General features: G+C 40.0%; 1 protein-coding gene across 1 annotated transcript in view; it reads right to left on the bottom strand.

Moving 5' to 3' along the window:
* ABCB5 (ATP binding cassette subfamily B member 5) overlaps window positions 1-11,934 on the bottom strand; it is a 34,610-nt gene extending 22,676 nt beyond the window's left edge. The window contains 15 exon segments of the mRNA XM_040550387.1: window positions 1,057-1,115; window positions 1,118-1,190; window positions 2,041-2,201; window positions 4,242-4,273; window positions 4,275-4,367; window positions 5,392-5,462; window positions 5,464-5,517; window positions 6,324-6,495; window positions 7,587-7,778; window positions 8,017-8,083; window positions 8,501-8,654; window positions 9,718-9,762; window positions 9,877-9,963; window positions 11,071-11,140; window positions 11,827-11,934. Of these exon segments, the coding sequence (XP_040406321.1) occupies window positions 1,057-1,115; window positions 1,118-1,190; window positions 2,041-2,201; window positions 4,242-4,273; window positions 4,275-4,367; window positions 5,392-5,462; window positions 5,464-5,517; window positions 6,324-6,495; window positions 7,587-7,778; window positions 8,017-8,083; window positions 8,501-8,621 (1,095 nt within the window). The 5' untranslated portion in view covers window positions 8,622-8,654; window positions 9,718-9,762; window positions 9,877-9,963; window positions 11,071-11,140; window positions 11,827-11,934.
* Between the last annotated feature and the right edge of the window lie 7,994 nt (window positions 11,935-19,928).

The raw sequence follows: 19,928 nt of genomic DNA, 5'->3' as shown, positions 1-19,928 counted from the left end.
AACAGTCTGATGAAGAGTCTGCCCTATCACTTGTGACTTCTCAGCCAAGAGCTGAATAAGATGCACTAAACTGCCTTCAGTTAGGCAGAGAGCCCAGCTCCAGGCCTACCCTTCAGCAGCCCCAGTGTCCTGGAAACAGATTTGATGCATAATGATTTGATACATGATGGACAGACACCAGATAACTGAAGTGAGATGACCCATCTGAAGTAACAGCCACAGTGATGCAGACTTCCCCATTGTCACCCCTCACAGTCGGCATGCCCAGCCTTTACTTGTTAAACACTTGAAATCTTTATTTCTACTCATTTCTTCATCGTCAAAAGCAGTGGCAAATCACTATTTCACCTTTGAATGTCAATAAGAGATTACTTGCTGAATATAGTAGAGATAAAACCAACAATATACAACCGTATCACCACAGGAGGCAAAGCACCATGGCAACATAACACTGCACAATAAGGTTACTGAGGAAGTTCAGCTGGCAGAAAATATGGACATCTGCTTATTGAACAGCAATTTTAAAACATTTGTCCAGAATAACATTTGATTTCCAAATGCATGGTTTAGGAAGGTAGGTTTGAATTCATTTGAAGTCCTATTGTTATAAAGCCTAACTATTTCACAGGTCACCTTTCCTCACATAGGGACATCACAGCAACTCAGGACAACCAAGGGACTGAAAAGAGCAACTTCATGGATTAACTATGTAAGGTCTAGAAGTTTTAGTGACAAATTTTGAGGGAAAAACAAAACAAAATCAAACAAAACATCTTATTTGGTTTATCATAGATATTGTTCATAGAATTCAGACTAAGAGCAACACACATCCTTTTCTTAGCTTTGTCCAACAGAGTATAGTGAGCAGGTAGCCAGTGGCAGTAGATCGAGAGCTTTGTCTTTTGACATTATGGATTTATCCCCAGTAGTGCACAATCCCCCAAGACGGATGCATTTTGCATTAAAGAACAACAGCATCTCAACAAGATTAGAGAAAGAATCTTGGACAGGCTTCAGGATTTCAGTCCAGCAGGTGCATCTAACATGAACACTTACTTTAACATCAGGTCTGGATGGGTAACTGAAATGTATGTTTCTGAATTCGATTTCTCTATGAGCTTGTCAGGTTGTAGCCTTCCTTAGAACTGCTGTCTATAAGCCGTTTTCTGGAAAGAGGTTTTAATATATTGCTTGTTACTACACTTTTGGAACTGCTATTTCTGCTGGCTACATTGTTCAATACTTTCTTAGATACCAATTTACACTGCACCACACCATTACAAAGCTACATTTTACTTGGCAGGATGCTGAATGCAGAGGAACCAAATTTTAATTCTACAGATATAGCACATTGAAAATGAGGAAAAAAATGAAAAAATCAGTAATTCAATAACTTAACTATACTTTCTTGCAGCCAAAACATGGCTCTCAATTATGCATATAGAGGGTTATAGACACACATCAGGATGAATGATGTAGACATTTCTGTATAAACTTCCTAGCCCTAATTGTTTTAATTATTTTATATACACAGATATTGAACCAGCAATAACACAGCAAAAGGGAGATTACAACAGTGTGGAAACCATTTTTTCACAGCAACATCAGCACGTAACTTTACATTAATATAGCTTTCAATAGCACTATTTAATCCCTCTGCAATCCCACCCTTTCCCTACCCCCCCTCAAAAATAAAAAACAAAAACAAAAAGACAGCTCAGCTGAAATTGTGCATACATGCATTCAAGAAAAAAAAAAGTATAGTGCCTTACTACATTCCCTCTGGAGTTGCAAATCTAATATTGGAGAAAAACTGTATCCATAAATAAAGATGCACATGCCAGGTTTCCCAACATTCATTGTAACAAATAATGAGGCAGTTTTTTTTTTTTTAATATAAATGGAAATACTGGCTTCAGCAGTAGGCATCTATAGAGTTTATGGTTTAGGTTTTTTTTTTTTTTGGCCATTTGTGTTACACATCAAGGAAAGGCGAAAATTTTAAGTGTGGTTGAAAGGCTTTTCTACTTGGATTCTTACCTTATTGATAATTCGATATACTTCATAGGCAGCCCCACGTGCATTAGACACACTCTCCAAGTTGGGAGCTGCCTGTCCCAAGGAGAAGGCTCCAACAAGCACAGAGAAGAACACCTGTAAGAGAGAGAGAGAGAGAGTGAGAGAGAGAGAGAGAGAGAAGCCTTGTGGTTATCATGATTACAGAGTCACTAGTGCCTAACCTGTTAAATGTCTAAAGATGTTCTGTTTTTTTTCTAGGAAAATTAATGTGGAAGTGAAAGGTGTGTTCAGACATCTGTGTCCACTCCCATTTTCCTGAAGTGAATAGTAACTACTCGTATTGGGTTTACCTGGCAAGGTTTTGGTATCAGGGGGCTGCAGGGGTGGCCTCTGTGAGCAGAGTCCAGCAGCTGCCTCATGTCAGGTCAGAGACAGCTCCAAAGGGACCTGCGCGGCCAGAGCTGAGTCAGTAAGTGATGTAGTTTGTACCTCTGTGAGAGGAGATTTAAGAAGGGAAAAGAAATTGCTGCACCACAGCAGCTGGGAGAGTGAGGAGTGAGAAGCAGCCCTTGCAGACACCAAGGTCAGTGCAGCAGGAGGACAGGAGGTGCTCCAGCCATGCAGCAGAAGTTCCCCTGTGGCCTGTGGAGAGGCCCCTGGTGGAGCGGCTGTCCCCCTGCAGCCCATGGGTCCCACATGGAGCAGATCTCCACGCCGCAGCCCGTGGAGGAGCCCCCGGTGAGCAGGTGGATGTGGCCTGGAGGAGGTTGCGGCCCATGGAGAGCCCCACAGGAGCAGCCCCGGGCTGGAGCTGCAGCCTGTGGAGAGGAGCCCACGCAGGAGCAGGGGGTCTGGAGGGAGCTGTCACCCATGGGGGACCCGTGCTGGAGCAGTTTGCTCCTGGGGGGATGGACCCCCATGGTACGGAGCCATGTGGGAGCAGTTCTTGAGGAGCTGCTGCCTGTGGGCAGCCCCCGTAAGCTCAGTTCAGGAAGGGACAGCATCCTGTGGGAAGGACCCCACGTGGAGCAGGGGCAGAGAGTAGCCATGAAGGAGCAGCAGAGACGAAGTGTTAGGAACTGACTGCAGCCCCCATCCCCTGTTCCCCTGCACCGCTCAGGGGGAGAAAGTAAGAAAAAAGGGTTGATGAGAAGGAAGGTGTTTCAGTCTTTTACTGCTTTAGCTTATTAGTAATAGGTAATAAATGATATTAATCTCCCTGTGCTGAGTCTGTTTTGCCCATGATGATAATTTGTGAGTGCTCTCCCTGTTCTTATCTCAACCCTTGAGCCCTTTCCATCGTATTTTCTCCCCTTTTCCCTTTGAGTAGGGGGAGTGAGAGAGTGGTTGTGGTGTGTGTTCAGCTGCCACAACCAGTAAAACCACCATGCTACTGACATGCTTTTTTTGGCATAAAGAGTTTTCTTTTTGATGCTTTTTATTTTTTATTTTTTAAAGTCATCTACAAACAGAACACATCTTTCTCTGTGCTTTCCAGATGTCACCAAGTTAAGGGACCCCACAAATTCAGTCCAGAGGTTTTCCTAATTGAAGTCCCACATGTGGGATCAACACACAATTAACTTCACTTGCTATGAGAACCATAATCAGAGAACTTGTCAGAAGTCCTTGGGTATCATAGCCAAGCATGTAGCCAAACTTTTGATGACAAGGCACCTAAATATTCTCAAATCAATACTAACTTAGTCATATTAGTAATGGATGGTAAATCCTTGCAAGTAAACAATAACAGCAGACATCATGCCTAAATGAGATCTGGAGGATTTCCACAGTACATATTCAACACACCATTGAGATTCATTTAGTCTAGGAGCTAACTAGAATTTTGTTGGAAAGCCATGTAATTTATCTTTGCCTCCTAACAATCAGCTCTAGGTTGTTCATCCTGTCCTGTGCTTAAAACAGATCCTCTGCATATAATTTTGCCTCTACATTGATTAGAGTGGGAATCCAGGTGCCCTGCTCAAACCGTAACATCAAAAGCTAGGTAAGATGAATGCCTTCTTTCCAGTTATTTTACCACCAAGCAAGTTTGTAACAGCTAATTTAAACAAGCACTTAGGAGAAAATAGGGATAATCGTATGTATACTTACATATCAGTATTTTCTTGAATTTGCAGCACATTTTTCAAAGCTGCATTGCTATACTTACACTTAACACATGGCCAATGTCATAATTTTCTTTCTCCTCAGCAGTGAGCTGGTTCCATACCAAAATGCAAGAGCATAGGATCCAAATAAGAAACTGTGAAACACCTAGAGATACATTGGTGGTAATGGACTTTTTCACTCCAACGCTTCTAGCCAGCTCTAGGTTAGCATCATACCTGAAAATGGATGAGGAACCGTTATTTTGACATGCCATTCAGATTTGATATTTCCCATGGCCCTTTTTAAATAACAGTTTTTTTCTGGCATAAAGCAATTGAAGTCTCACATACTGCAGAGAATATTTTTTGGCAACAGACTAGTAAGTATACAATTCCTTTTGGAGTAAATCTGTTCTGACATATTCTGACAACATCTAAACTTGTCGTTCACAGGTTTAGATGATACCACTATGGAAGACATACATTGAAACAACTGAGTAGCATGACTTCATTATCACGACAAAAGACAAGATACCACTCTTGAGAATTTGTTTGCATTAGTCTTGAGGGGAAGTCTTGAAAAACATTTATCAACATTACCTATCAAAGGTAGGTTTAGCCTTCCACATCTGAAAAAAAATGAAAACCCAAACAAAAATGAGTACTATGGTTTAAGGGCAGGTAAATGAATAAGAGCCAGGGCTTCTGATGCCAGAACAGATGACTAAAAGTCCCTTGCAAAGATAAACATTGTGAAGCACTGTGCAGTGAAAGATTGCTTTTTCCTAACTCTGAGGTCATCATTCAAGAGCTATGTAGGTAGTAACAATCCACAGTTTCAAAAATGCTCTACTCAGTCCCTAGTGATCAGCTGTACCTGATTCGTAAAGGGAAGTCATTTGATACATGTGACTAGGACATGCTGGATTAGGCCAACAGGCGTTATTTGCAAATCAAAGTAATAAAAGCAGTGATATGATTCTTACTTAAGACCATTATCCAGTGAAGCTTAAATATAAGTCATTAATCCAAAGATAAAAACAGCAGTGCGCATGCTCTAGAAGTTAGTTAATCAATCACATGCTTTGCTGCATTTGACAACTAGGTAAGATAACCAGATCTCCAGATCTCATTCAGAAGAAAAATTTGGGTCTATGATGCTGTCCTGGTTTGGCTGACCCTCCAATAAACAAACAAACCAAAACTCCCAGAGCCCAACTCAAACTCACTTTAAATACAATTATTAATTCAAAAAGCTTACTTTGCTAATGCCTTCTGCTGTCCATTGAAAGCCACAACTGTCCTGATCGCAGTCAAAATTTCTTCTGCCACAGGCTCCTGCTTTGGCATAAGCAGACAGCTCTTTAGCAGTAAGAGATGCCAGAAGCTGGAAAGTTGAAAAACAAAATATTATCACAGTATACCGAAAGGAATATACACACTGTATTGGTGTTCTCTAAATAATGGGGACAAGCAGCATTTTTACATAATGGTGCTCAGAGCATAGAAGTCATCACCTACTGAGGTGGTAACACTTCGAAGTATTATGCTAGTCACACTACAACTTCCAATATTCTTCCTACCTTATTTGAAATGCTTAAGAGGGCAAAAAAGTAAGTAACCACTCAGAAATACAAGCAGTACCCATTAATGTGGCTACAACACATCACAAGGGAAAAAAAAATTTCTTTGCTTGAAAGGGAAACCTGCCCAGCTATTTAATTATTTGTTCAGTCCTGTCCGTGGTAGCTGTATCTACACCCTAGTGTCAACTGTAAGCAGCATGAAACTGGTAAAATAATTTGCAAGAAATGTGGTGTCCTGTACATACGGATGGAAAGAGCTTGAAAGGTACTTGTTTTAACAGGTAAGAGTGAGGATCATGAGCCTGTGCCTGGGCTGCCCCAGGCAGTGTTCTGCACAAGGAAATGCTATGTGAGGAAGATGCTGATGCCAATTATCCTCTTGCCACATTGGCATGAAAACAGTAGAGGAATGAGAGGAATATGACATGCAAGTACATGCTTGGGAACTCAGAAAAGCTACAGAGGAAGCAGAATCATAAAGGAAATGCGGGACAAACCTCCCAATTTAGAACCACACTAGGTTTCTCCCCATTCTCTCCTTTCCTGTGCATGAGAAAACTTGTAATGTTTTTCTGGTTTGCTCTGTTTGTAATCCCCAAACACTTACAGTTGACCAACTGCTGCTGATGCAGCTAGAAGAGGGCCTGACTGACAAAATCACCAGTGTCAGCTTCCACCCGTGGATGAATCCTATAATAATCCCTGCCAGAAATGTGGCAAACAACTGTACGAATATACAGATCTTGTCTCCGATGCCTTCATGGATGGTGTTGATGTCACTTTAAATAACAATAATAAAAAGAAAGATTTGTTAACTTTGAATGACTTTCATTCTACCTACCCCCCATTTCATGCTGTGTGGCCTAATGTCAGAAGTTTTGCCATTTCCTAACTGGCATAGCAGAATTTCTAACCACAGCTACTGTGCAGTACCACTGGTCTCTTTGTGTGGCCAAAGCCAGCAGGAAACCTCCTATTTTTTTTTTTTCCTAGTTTCCCGTACTTTCTATCATTCTCTGGTGTTTCTATACACCGTTACTAGGTCACAGATGACCTAGTTTCCTTATCCAGTATCCAATGGAGAAGTAAAAGTAAACAGATAATGGCCTCCTCACCTCCTGTGACCCTATCCAAATGACTTTCCTTTGTGTTCTCCAATGCATTATGTTCCTAATTTTGTTTACCAGCCTCAGATCATGTGTTATCTTCACTCTATCAGAAAAACCTTATTTGGAAGAAACTTTGTTTTTCCATACACATTTTCCTTTCCCATTTTCTTTTCCCAGCAAGTACAGATAATAGATCTGAGAGGATTTTATTTAAGCTTCTCTTGCACTTTCAGGACACAGCCTCTTTTCAAAACTACCTCAAAACCCAGGAAAGTCTTGTGCTCATGCATATAGTCCTCTCCCCTAAATCTATTGGAGATTACGGAAGAGGCCCAAAGACTAACCTGACATTGGACTGAGTCCAGTCTGAGATCGGGCTAGATGTAAGCTCAAGTTCATTTCCATTCAATAAAGTGTCAGAGCTTTCAGTGTTTGTAAACTACTGGAGAAAGCAGAGCTGTTTATCTAGTACTGTCTGCCACGTACTTCATAAATGTTACAAAGGTAGCGCCAAACAAGTAGAATACTGCATTTCGTAGCATAACCCTTTCAAGTGCATGTATCACAGAAACTGCACAAAGCAAGTGGAAAAACAATAACAAATTTCTCCCTCAGAGCTGTAATATTTCAAGTCAGTAGTGTTTTTGTTTGTTTGTTTTCATAAAAAGTAAAAGCTCTCTATAGGTTATCCTATAGATGTTTAAAAGAAAACTGCCATTTATCGTCATGCTTAAGAGGTCAAAAAAAAACAGAGCTCTCACTCCGTCAGTCTGGTGTTCAGTGTTCCTATCTGGGTACTATCAAACCAAGCCATCTCCTGATGGAGCACTGCAAAAAAGAACTTCTGACGGATCCTTGCTGACTGCCTCGTAGCAGCAACCAAAAATGTCCATACTTGGATCATGCTCAGGATCAACACAGCAAAGCCAATTCCCACATAGTAGTAAGCAAACCTGCAATAAGGAGACAAAAGGCCATATAACCACAAGGTATTTTGTGGAAGAAGTTACACAGAAAGCCACAATCAGTCTTTATTTACCCCACCACAGTAAACATGGAAGTCACATTAATAGGTACATTATCGTGAAGCCTTTCTGAAGAGGTAGAAATTTGGCTTCTGCTTGAAGGGATAACACAATAAAAGAAAATCCCCCAATAGTCTGTTAACAGAATAACTACAAAGATTCTTACTTTGTCATTTCAGCTTCTATATCTATACCTGGAATTGATGGACAGATGGAGCTATTTACTGAAGTATCTATGGGGAAAAACAAATATTTAAGAAAATATCTTCTACGTATGATAAGTCATGACAATACAGGGTCATCAGTTTTGGAATGATTTGTATTTTCGAAGTAGAGTCAGATCTGTGGCAGATGCACACATTTATTTCTTCTGAAATTCTAATAACAGTAGATACCTGATAAATCATGATATAAAAGGTGGTTCATCCTCCTTACTACACCACCCAAAATGAAGTTCATTTATAAGGAGCATAACCAACACACTGCCTTTGTCCTGTTCAAGCAATTAAGGTTTAATATGATTGGGTAATTTGCAACAAGATGAATTTCACTCTTGTTCTGATAAGTACCAGGTGCATAGTCTGGAGAACAATCTTAGATCCTGTAGCAAAACATAACTAGTACACAGCAAAGTCTAATTTTAACTTTACCTTTTGACGCATTTGAATTCACACCACTTAGCACAAAGCTGTTTGTCATATCTCCAAAGACAATGATCATAAGTGGTAATCCAGTACCATTTGCAGCGGCTGCGATCAAGCCAACTACCATCAAAAGTATATCCAACCAATCAGCATAGCGAAACTATGTGAACATTAAAGGAAGAGTAAAAGTTATGCCTGGCAGTTCATACTAGTTACAATACAGCAGACTTACAGAATACACATTTCCTAGAATCATAGAATGGTTTGTATTCTGAAAAGCAATGATACTACAGCTGAAGGCAAAATCAGACCATGAGAAGAATTTTGTAGTAGATTCCATACATCTTTAAATCACTTATTCAGTAAGGTTGCTGAGGGAATGTTGACAAGACATATGGTTACTCCCCAGATCAGCAGAAAGTTAGAAAAAATAAATAAAAATGTATATCGTACATGTTTCTAAGTGATGGACTTCTCTGCACAATACATTACATTTAGCATTCCAGTAAGTTTCATATTTACCAAGATAACGCCTTTGAAATGTAAACAAGAGTGAGTTATCGATCAGCACCTGGCTTGTATCTAACGGGAGAGAATGTTTGCAGCAGTGATTGTATCTTAAGACTTGCCTATCCTTCAATGTTTCTTTGGTTTAAAAAAGGATGCAAATTTAAATTGCAATAGCTGTTCTTGGATGTGATTCATCTGAAACGAGACCATTTTATTGTTGACTGCCCTAGCACACTTCCAAAGTGTAAACGGACATGGAATAAACCAGAGAAGAATAAAAGTTCTCTTATTCCAGAACAAGCAAGTTCACACGTAGGGTTAATAGCTATTGTATAGAAAACGGAAACAAAAATGTACCCCTGGTTCTTTCAGACAGCAAATCCTTCAGATATCAAACACAAGATAAATCCTTTTAAATATCACCAAGGGAAGGACCTTCACAGTATGTGTAGCTGAGATCAGCCTAAGCATGGGTGAACCTCATTCTCCAAAAGCACTAACATTGAATTGCTTTAAGTGCTACCAATACACTAAGATTGGAACCTGACATAACAGGTCAAATTTTAAAAGACAGCTATCATCAACATTAGCGTTTCATAGGTCTCAGGATTATTCTCCTTTTTTGATTTATGAACCACAATTAATAGGCAAACAATTCACAATGACAAAAAAGAAAAGGAAATCTAAGGTAGACCATCAATCTGGACACTAACCAGTTCAAAAACGCCAACCACCTTTTTCTCTGGCTTTTTTCCTTCCTAGAAAACACAAGATACAATTAAGATAAGCTTTTTCTAGGAAAGCCATATTAAAAATAAACCCATACACCCAACATACCCATGGCCAATACGTTCATTTCAAAAAATGCCTACTTTTTTTCTTGGTCTTTAACTGGTCACTATGTTCAAGGTCTTCATCATGTTGGAAAGAAGGGTTGTCATACCCCGTACTTGCAGATTCTGTGGAAGAAGCAGACTTTGTTAACATAACATTCCTATTTTCTTCCAGTTTCCTGCAACTTTCCTTGCTGGTTCTTTTGCTTTTCAAGCTTAAAGATTATTTCTTTCCTGCATGTTCTTGAAATAGCCCAATGATATTTTTTGAAATTTCCTCTCTCTTCAGTTCATCTCCTCCTCTTCAGAAGAAGCTTCCAGCTTCATTTCTGAGTTGAATATTATTAAAATATACCTATACAGAAAAGTTACAAAGGACTAAAAGCAAGACTTGAGCAGTGATTCTGCAAACACCTACACAACTGGTTGAAAAAAAGGGAAGTCCTAATGATATAAATTGAATTGCTTATAGGTTATAATTGATGTATTTAACACTGAATGCATGCTAATTCACTGAAGAATCACACCTTTGCCTGTAATAACCCTCATTATTTTTTCTTTGTATTGCAGTAGTTGCCACACACCCAGCTTCCTTTGTACTAAGAACTTTAGAAGTCTATACAAAAGAGGAATCCTACCCCTGAAAGCTTATAAATCTAAAAACACAGGATGTAATAAATGGATAAAGAAACTGATGAGCAACCACAGTAAGGAGCCAGCTGTCAATTACACCAGGAGAAGTGGTTTCAAAACATCAGCTGTCTCACATCTGTACTAAGCTGAGTGAGTATAATTTGTATACGGTTTTTCATATACCTTCATCAGTCAGTCCAAAAAGAACAATTTAGAGAAACATTCAAAGGCAGTAATGCGCTTCTACCTTAATGAATTTATCTTAGAAGCATTTTCCTGCCCAGCCTAGGACCCACCTAGATAGTTCTACCCATCTGAATGAATTTCGTTGAACTTGGTGGAATGACTCATGTATAAATGTTTTCTAGGTGGTGGCTTTAATTCACTGGAAACTCACTAGAAACTTAGGGAGCTGGAATCACTACGGAGAAAATCAGAGGTGCCCAGCAAGTCACTACATAATACAAAGATTCAGATATTGCTAATATGTTATCTCCTCTAAAACCACTATGACAATCAGGAAAGATTTATAAACCTTCAGATTTGGAGCTGTGGAATATTCTCCTTAAATGTACATGTATTTCCATGTATGTGGCTTACCAGCATCGGAGAGGTCCTTTTCTGTGGGATTTACAAAAGATCCTTCATTTTTGTTCTTTGTTGTATGCTTCTGAGGTAAAGGTAAAAGTCACATTAAGCAAGATCTGCACATGCAACAAAACCTTTGGAAATAGCAGATATTTAAAGAGTTCACATTATATTTGCATTTTTTTCACGAGTCATATTTTGGTCCCAACATTGTCCTATTAACAACAACAAAGAAACATATAACAGCACAATAAAAAGACTACTTTTAGGAGATATTATAAACAGTACAAACTGGAACCGTGGCACTTATTTCAGTAGCCTGTTTTAGCAGTCTTTGGTCTTTTTAGTAGTCTATGGCAAAGCCCTAGATCATTCATATTCAGATTATTGTGTGATCTATTTCAGAACAGATGATTTCCTTCACTAGCTTCAGTAAAACTTCACTGAACAGTTGTAACAAGATTATGGTCATCGTGGTACAGACTAAAGATACACACGTTATGCCATGCACCAGCTAAGCAAAATTTAGAGGTAGTAAGTGACTGATGCTCAGTGTCCCCAAGCTTTTCTTCTTGATGCGTCACATATAGCAGCTTAAAACACACAAGCAGAAACACGTATGGATTTGATGTAGGCTAAAACGATAACGAAACAAAACGCAAAATCAACCTGACATTAACACTTGCTGTTAAAGCTTGTATATTTACATATAAGCATCCTTTCTGATAGATTCCTGGCTGTGGCTGTCCTCGTATTACCTCAGCTTACCTTTACACCCAGTGCTGTGCCCACACGCGGGGCCCGTGGGGACCAGCCCCAGCCGGGCCCCTCACTGGAGGCCCTGCCCAGCCCGGCTGTGCCCGCCGCCACCCGGAGCCTGCCGGGCGAGCAGCGCGCTGCCCGCCGCGCGCTTTATAGCGCTGGGCACCGCCCGCCCTCCGGCGGCTCGGGTTTCAGGTGGAGGTCGGTGCCGCAGCCCGGCGGGAGGCTGCCTCGGCGAGGGGCTCACAAGCAGGTCTCGGCTGGTTGGTGGCACATGCACCGGCTCCTGTCTTCAGAGCCAGCCTGGTGCTCCGGCCCTGCAAGCCCCACACAGCGGGCCGCTTGGCCCTGCTGTCAGGGTGGACCTTTTCGACAATGTTCTCACCGATAATAAAGCTGGAAGGATTTTAGCTGGGAAAAGTATCACAGGGACGACTTCTAGTCCCCCCTGTCGTCTGTTCTGGCAGGCAGAGGTTGCAGGGGGATGAAGTAGAGTCACTTGTCCATGGGGAGGGGAAACTCATGAAAACTGATGCACAAAAGCATCACATTTTGCTCATGTAATTCTCACTTCTTCCCCCACAATTTGAGTGGGGTTTCATTTTGGCAAAAGTCAGACTGTTTCTTGCTTTGGCTTAATTCAGAAGTTGCTCCCTCAAGCTTCTCTTTGAAAAAAAAAGCAGGTACACAAGCTGAACCTTCTGCACAGCCCTAAAAACAGGGATTCTTCATCACTTTCACCTGCACATACTGAAATATCTATCATTTGCTTCCAGAAATGCCTTCAGAATTTATGAAAAACAAACTCTAGTTGTTTTCCCATCCACTCAAATACCACTGTCCCAAAGCTGAGTCCCAGTCAATTAAGCTAGTCAGTCAGATAGCTGAATTTGTTCTTGAGTGACATGTTCAGAACTAAAACAAAATTAAGCTTCCCTTTTCAGCTGGCCCCATGGGATTCACATTGCATTTTACATATTTGTTGTGATTCCCTGAAAGAACCTCAGAAGGAAAGGCATTTTGTTTGCTGAGCCTTCATTGCCTTGCTGCCCACAGGGACCCTCTATGTTCACTTTAGAAAACTTAGAAACTTGTGTCAGGCTTATTACTTTTTTTTTTTTTTTTTTTTTTTTTTTACTTTCTTATCTTATCTCATTAGCATTACCGAAGTCTTATTCCAGACTCAAGTTAAGCCCGCATAACCCACATCAGCAACTGTGTTTTCTGTTCCAGAAAGCTTTAACTTCTGCAGCCATGAAGAATCTGCATTTACAAACTTTGACAGAAGGGAGAGTGGCAAGCTGAAATACCTTACTGCCCCAGCCCCAAGGTTCACAGCTGCGTGCAGAATTTTCATCACTAAGGACAACTTTTTAAAAATTATTATTATTATTTATTTATCTCACAATGAGCAAGAAGTTGGAGGGGACCCACAAGGATCATCAAATCCAACTCCTGGCTCCACGCACCCAAAAAATTGGACCATGTGTCTAATATCATTGTCCAAACACTTCTTGAACTCCATCAGGTTCAGTGCTGTGACCACAGCCCTGGGGAGCCTGTCCCAGTGCCTGACCACCCTCTGGGTGCAGAACCTTTCCCTAACACCCAGCCTGACCCTCCACTGTCCAAGCTCCATGCCATTCCCTCGGGTCCTGTCGCTGTCCCCAGAGAGCAGAGCTCAGCGCCTGCCCCTCTGCTCCCCTCGTGAGGGAGCTGCAGGCTGCCATGAGGCCTCCCCTCAGCCTGCTCTGCTCTGGGCTGAACAAATCAAGGGACCCTAGCTGTTGCTCATTTGTTTTGCCCTCCACACCCTTCACCACCCTCATAGCCCTCCTTTGGACACTCTAATTTGTGTTCTTCTTAAATTGTGGCTCCCAAAACTGCACGCAGTACTTGAGGTGCGGCCGCACCAGGACAGAGCGAGGTTCACTTTTCAAAGCCTCATTATCAGTCATTCACACACAGTAGCACTGAAGTGTCAATTACTATTCAGAAACATTGCTCTATGCACTGCACACCTGGCAAGAGAAAGCCTCAGATCTCCCCAGCTTAGAATATACAGACCCAAAAGGGTGTGAAAATGATGAGGGCAAACATCTCACAATGCAATGAAGAGAATAACAGGGTGTTGAAAAGAAAGTTGTTTCCTCCTTTGACCTCCCCACTCCCCATATAGTTCTTCTTTCAAGAGTGATATTAAGCCCCGAAGAGGGACACAGACCCCAAACACGAACAAACAATAACAAAAAACATCAAAAAAAACCCCTACCAACCACAACAATGAACCAACCAAATAAGTAGACTCTTAGCAAGAATCTTCATTCATTCAGCTATACTACTCTATACTTCAATCAAAAATAAGTCAGCATAATTTGACATTGTTGCAGAAGCAGAAGTTCTGCACTAAAACACACATATGTCGAGGAGAAAATACTCCAGTCTATGTAGAAAGGCAAGGAAGTAACACAAGAAATGGTAGTTTGCAGTAATGCTTCTGTTACATTTCTGGGACCAGTAAAATGAATTATCATATACGATTTGGAGGGGAAATACTGTTTTCTGTTTTATCCAAAAATACGTTTTAACTTCAGAAAACACCCACTACATCTGAAAACAGTCTTCTCATCAAAAACAGAGAGTATGATTCCGTGCATTTGGTTGATCTGTCCAGAAGCAGCTAGTAACAGGAAATGAAGAAATAAACACAATCAAGTAACATTAATTAACACCTTCCATAACTGACTTAACTAGAAGAGATACCTACTCTGAAGAACTATTAATCAGAATCACAGAATAATTAAAAACAAATACAAAAACAAAACAAAACAACACCAAAAATTCCCCAAGGCACAGGCTGGAAATAACAACTAATTTCTCTAGCAAAACAGCAGTACTAAAGAGAATGCAATGCATGGTATGTGAAAGCAGAAGACACCCAATTTTACTGGAACATCTCCTCAAAATAATAGTCAAACACAAAGAAGGCGTATTGTATTTTACAAGCATTGTAGCCACTTACTGCGTTTCAACTTTTGCAACAGCCCAGAAGAGCACCAGCAAGACACCCGGTCTGCACCCATGAGCTGCATATGGGCAGTCATGGGTGGTATTTGACTCATTACTTTAATTGTAGCTGATCTCTTAACTTTCGTATGTAGCTGGGTCACGATTAGCAGGATGGAGCTATAAAAGGCTTTATCCTTCCTTACTGATATTTGGTATAGTAGCTTTGTGATTCTTGCATCTTTGTTATGCCTGTGATTCAGCCAGAAAAAACTTGCCATAATCAATTAAAATATATATTGGAAAGAAATCTGTTTTCATTCTTATTTCTCAGAAATATGACTAAAATGGATTGCATGATGATGCAGGTACCTTAGGCTTTATGGATTAGTCACAATCAACTCCCACATTTCTACAGCAGTACAGAGGCACACTAATTGTTCTCATGTTCGACAGTAATATTATTAATAACCAGTAGTAGTAGCTGTAGTCATGTCACAGTACTTGAAGCCTCACTCTGGAATAAGACCATATTTTAGTGAGCATATAAAGAATAGCTCATTATTCCTAAACTTTTCACTGAATTCACTTGGTAATAGGTTATTTATGTTAGCTGTTAGGGTTATGATATGGAACTTAAGAGTATATCCTACATAGTTAACTTTTGTCAATGTATGTGAAAATTAACATAAAGAATCTGCGTAATTTTAATTAATGTCTGCAGAGGGAAGGTATCATTTTCTCTGTTACTGTCTGGCAGATCAAGGTTGGGCTGTACAAACCTGCCGTACCAAACACTCACGGGAATGAAAAGCACTCTGTTGTGGAACAGTTCTGGGCTTCTGTGTCTTTTAGAGGATACCCTTTCCTTCCATTCTCTGTCACTGTGGTCCATACTAAACCTAGCTGGGGTAGTACAAAACAGAAAGCCCACCGTTTAAGAATACCAGCTTGGGCAATAAGTGGGGTAAACTCTGTTGACTAAGATAAGCTTAATCATACCATTGTTTAAGCTAGTTAACTATGGTTATAAATACAAAAGGAAAGCCTCACCTCTTGACAGGCACTTTGATTACTTCAGGCTTTTTATTGCCATGAAACGTTCTGTAATGCCTAAGTGTATCATAGAATCACAGAATTACAGAATCATCTAGGTTGGAAAACCTCCAAGATTATCTAGTCCAACCTCTGATCTAACACTAACAAGTCCTCCACTAAACCATATCACTAAACTCTACGTATAAACATCTTTTAAAGACCTCCAGGGATGGTGACTCAACCACTGGCAGCCCATTCCAATGGGCAGAATCACAGAATCATCTAGGTTGGAAGAGACCTCCAAGATCACCTAGTCCAACCTTTGACCTAACACTAACAAGTCCTATGTATGAGGTAGTACTGTACCTGCATTGCTACCAAGTTGCTCCTAAGTATTAAGTCAAAACGTTTGGGGATTTTCCTCACATTTGAAAACTGAAAGTTAAGAAGTTTTCGATTTTCTTTATAGGGCAGCTGATTAAAATGATACAATTGTCCAAACCAAAACCAAGCCTTATGTGTACTCCTACAGTATTTGCAACTGCAAAGCTCTCAGATTTGATGCAATGAATGGAGGGACATAGAAAGTCTGAGTACAGGTGAGTGTTGGAGAAAGAAAAAATCAGGTAGAGTAGAGGTAAGAAATAGGTCACAACACTTCTTGAACGTTCTGAAAAAGACTGAGCTGTATTGTCCAAAAGTCATAATGCTGTGACAAAGGAAAACAATTATTTGTGGTGTTTCCAGAAATGGGGAGTGGGAACATATCTGATTGTTTTAGCTAAATAATGTCAAAGATGTCTCTTTTATCACAATTTCTTTTAACTAGACCAACTTGCAAGAAGTTCAAGGAAAGGTTGGACATGGTGCTTAGGGACATGGTTTAGTGGGTGACATTGGTAGTAGGGTGATGGTTGGACCAGATGATCTTGGAGGTCTTTTCCAACCTTAATGATTCTATGATTCTAAGGAAGAAATTAGATGAAAGTGATGGTGAAATAATGAAGTTCATGATGTTTTAGAAAAAAAAAAAGAATGACAACAGAATAATGAAAATAAATTGGAGTATAGGAAGATTATTGTTATTCATGTAAAGGCAGTCTAAGGGCAAAGGGGATAAAAAAAGTTGGCAATTAATACAAACTTGTTATGGACTTGAAATACAAATAAGAGTCCATTCTTTCAAGCAAAAGAAAAAAACATTATTCATGTATAGGAATAATCTATCAATAAGTACACTTAAGGAATGACTCTAGGCATTTTTTTTCTGCAGAACAGTATTTAGGGGTATACTGGATGAAAACTAAATAGAAGCCAACAATTGCTGTGAAAAAAAAAAAAAAAAGAAAAGAAAAAACACAGAAGCACAAGAGTCCTATGTGAAACAAATGGAGTAATGTTTGCTCTGCTTAGCAGTGTTAAGTCCTCAGATGGAGTGCCGTGTATAATTTCAGTTATTTCAAGAAATATGTGAAAGGAATTATGGAAGAAAGCAAAATTAAAGGGTGTAAAGACAAGACCAATGAGGAAAGACAGGTGGAATTGGTTTTGATGTAGTGGAAAAAACATGTTGCTTTAAAGAGAGAGAGAGAGAAAGAGTATTGCAAAAGCATGTAATATGGTGTCTTCCATATTTATTGTGAATTACAGTAAGAAGTCAAAAGGCAGGTACTAGGAAATGTCATTAAATCTATGGATAGTTAAGCACTAGGCCAGATTACTAAGGAGTTGGTAGAGTCTAGACTGTTGGTTTTTTTTCAGGTCTAATCAAGCAATTATCTTAAATCAAGCAATTATTTTCAAGGAAAAGTTTGGTATAGATGATTTTGCCTTGAGGCTCAGGAAAGATTAGATCGTCTTCTGAGATCCTCATCAGCTCTATTTTCTCTGTTGTGCTGATAAGCATAACAAATGGCAAAACGGAACAAAGCTGGTACATCTTGTGTTTCAGTGAAGGACGCGAGGTCAGATATAAAATCTGTGGAACAGCTAGCAACACTCTTGACAAAGGTTTCTGCTAGTGAGAGATGTGAAGTTGGACAAATGTCGAGCACTTAGAAAAAGTAATAAGGTGTCCTCGGAGGACATGTGGCCACTGGTGACTTTCAAGAGCAGATTCATAGCATCTTCTCTGCAGCTTCTTTTAAGCTACTTCCTGGTGCCATCTCAAACACTGTTAAATGACTTAGCTTCCTACTCCATACCCTGGGGTGGGTCATCGACACGGCATGCAGATTAGATAACTTCCAGGCCTCTTTTTGGAATGAACTAACTCATTTTCAGATGAAGGTGGGGTTTGGTTTTGAGAATAGTTTATTCCTGAGTATGCTGCTAAAACCTAGCTTATGTAGGACAATGTTGGTTCTTTCCATCTTCTGTTGTTCTTGGACATGATCTTTGTGCCCTCATTTCTGCACACCGTCATGCCATATCCTGGAACATGCAATGCATCCTTCATTTTGGACTCTAAAAATATCTCTTGGTGTTTTTACTTTCTGTGTAACATCACTGTGACACAGCTCAGCACTTGTTCACAGCACTGTGAACTGTTAAAACACAAAAAGTATTAATATGTTTTAGGTGCACCACATGAGGCACAAAGGAAAATCTGTCTATGGTAGACCATAGATATGAGTAGTCCTCCCCAGAAGGTTATTTTCAGAACAGAGAGGATAAAAGCTGTTGAAATCTGTAACTTTAGGGCCATAGACCTCTCCTCAGGCTGGATACTTTTATCAGTGTAGACATAACCACTGACACGGTTTGTTCACTGGCAGAATTTCATAGTGTTTTCCTAACATAACCCTGGGTGAATGAAGTCCTGTGGGTAGAAACCACATATCCTGTTTCTGAAAGACTTTTTTCAGGGAATTGGTCCTATCTCACATTAAAAATTTAGGTGATGTAGAATTATCAGCACTTCACATATGAAAACATGAAGAATATCAGATGCTTTTAGTGCAAGTCTAGCACTAGCCAAGCCCCTTGTTTTGACCTGAAAAACATTTTGAATGTGCTGCACAGCCCTAGCCAGGGTGCAGGCAACACAGAGAATTTCAGTTCATTTATTACTTAGTCCCTAATTTTATTAGTTTAGGGAGTTACTAAATGACAATTCCTTTTCTTTAAATACTTGTATTTCTCAGTACAAATCTTGTCACATCTTGAGAGCAAGGGCATCTCTCTTTTGGTCTAGTCTCTCCTCCTCTAATAATCCACAGTTTTGTAGATTGTGTGTATTTTTATATATTATATATGTATAAATAACATTACTGAATCAAGCAGGTGTTATTCATATAATTAGAGCATGTTTATGACTGAATAACATTCCGATGGATTGTTTACATGCTCCCAAAGATCAATGAATGCTGTCCCTTTCTTCTAAACCAATAAAAGTTCCTGATCACTGAGGTTATTTCCATGCACCTCGTGACTTTTATGAGCACATCACTGAATTTTTTTTTTTCCAGGACAAACCACAGTGAAAATGGAAATCCAATTTCAAATATTCTACTATTAAGAAGACAAATAAAAATGAGCTCCCTATTTAAATAACATAAATGGATGCCATGTGGTACAGTAGCACAGTTGTTTCTTAAATCACCTTCTACAGCCCCCCCAAGCAAGTGCTCCACGCATGGTTGTCCCCACTCCAGAGCTGCAGCACCTCCAAGTTAAATGATTCCTGAGGGCATGAACAGGGAAAGACATCCTAGTATTAATGAGGAATTATCTTGAAACAAGGGAGATGGAGCAAATTATTGAAAGTAACTGCCTTCTTCTAAGGTGTACGAAGTACTATGGATCAGCAGAAGAAATTAACCTGGTTGTAAACCTTGCTTAAATCTTGGGTTAGAGAAGTTGTTTCTGCTTGTAAGTTGCATTATGTGATCACAATATTGTTTTCCCTTGGGGTAGCTGGATTTTTCTGTGGCAGCCCATTCACATGTACTTGGCTTTATTCTCCTCTGAAGAAACGTGTTTTGGCACTCCAGCACAGCTGTAGATTTCTGCCAATCTGCTGTTTGTGCTTTTCAGACTTCTGTGCTCGTGGTGGTTAAACC

This window comes from Cygnus olor, chromosome 2, assembly GCF_009769625.2.
Source record: "Cygnus olor isolate bCygOlo1 chromosome 2, bCygOlo1.pri.v2, whole genome shotgun sequence".
NCBI classification, from domain to species: domain Eukaryota; kingdom Metazoa; phylum Chordata; class Aves; order Anseriformes; family Anatidae; genus Cygnus; species Cygnus olor.
The sequence above is the reverse complement of the archived record's forward strand: the minus strand, read 5'-3'. Positions and strand labels throughout refer to the sequence as shown.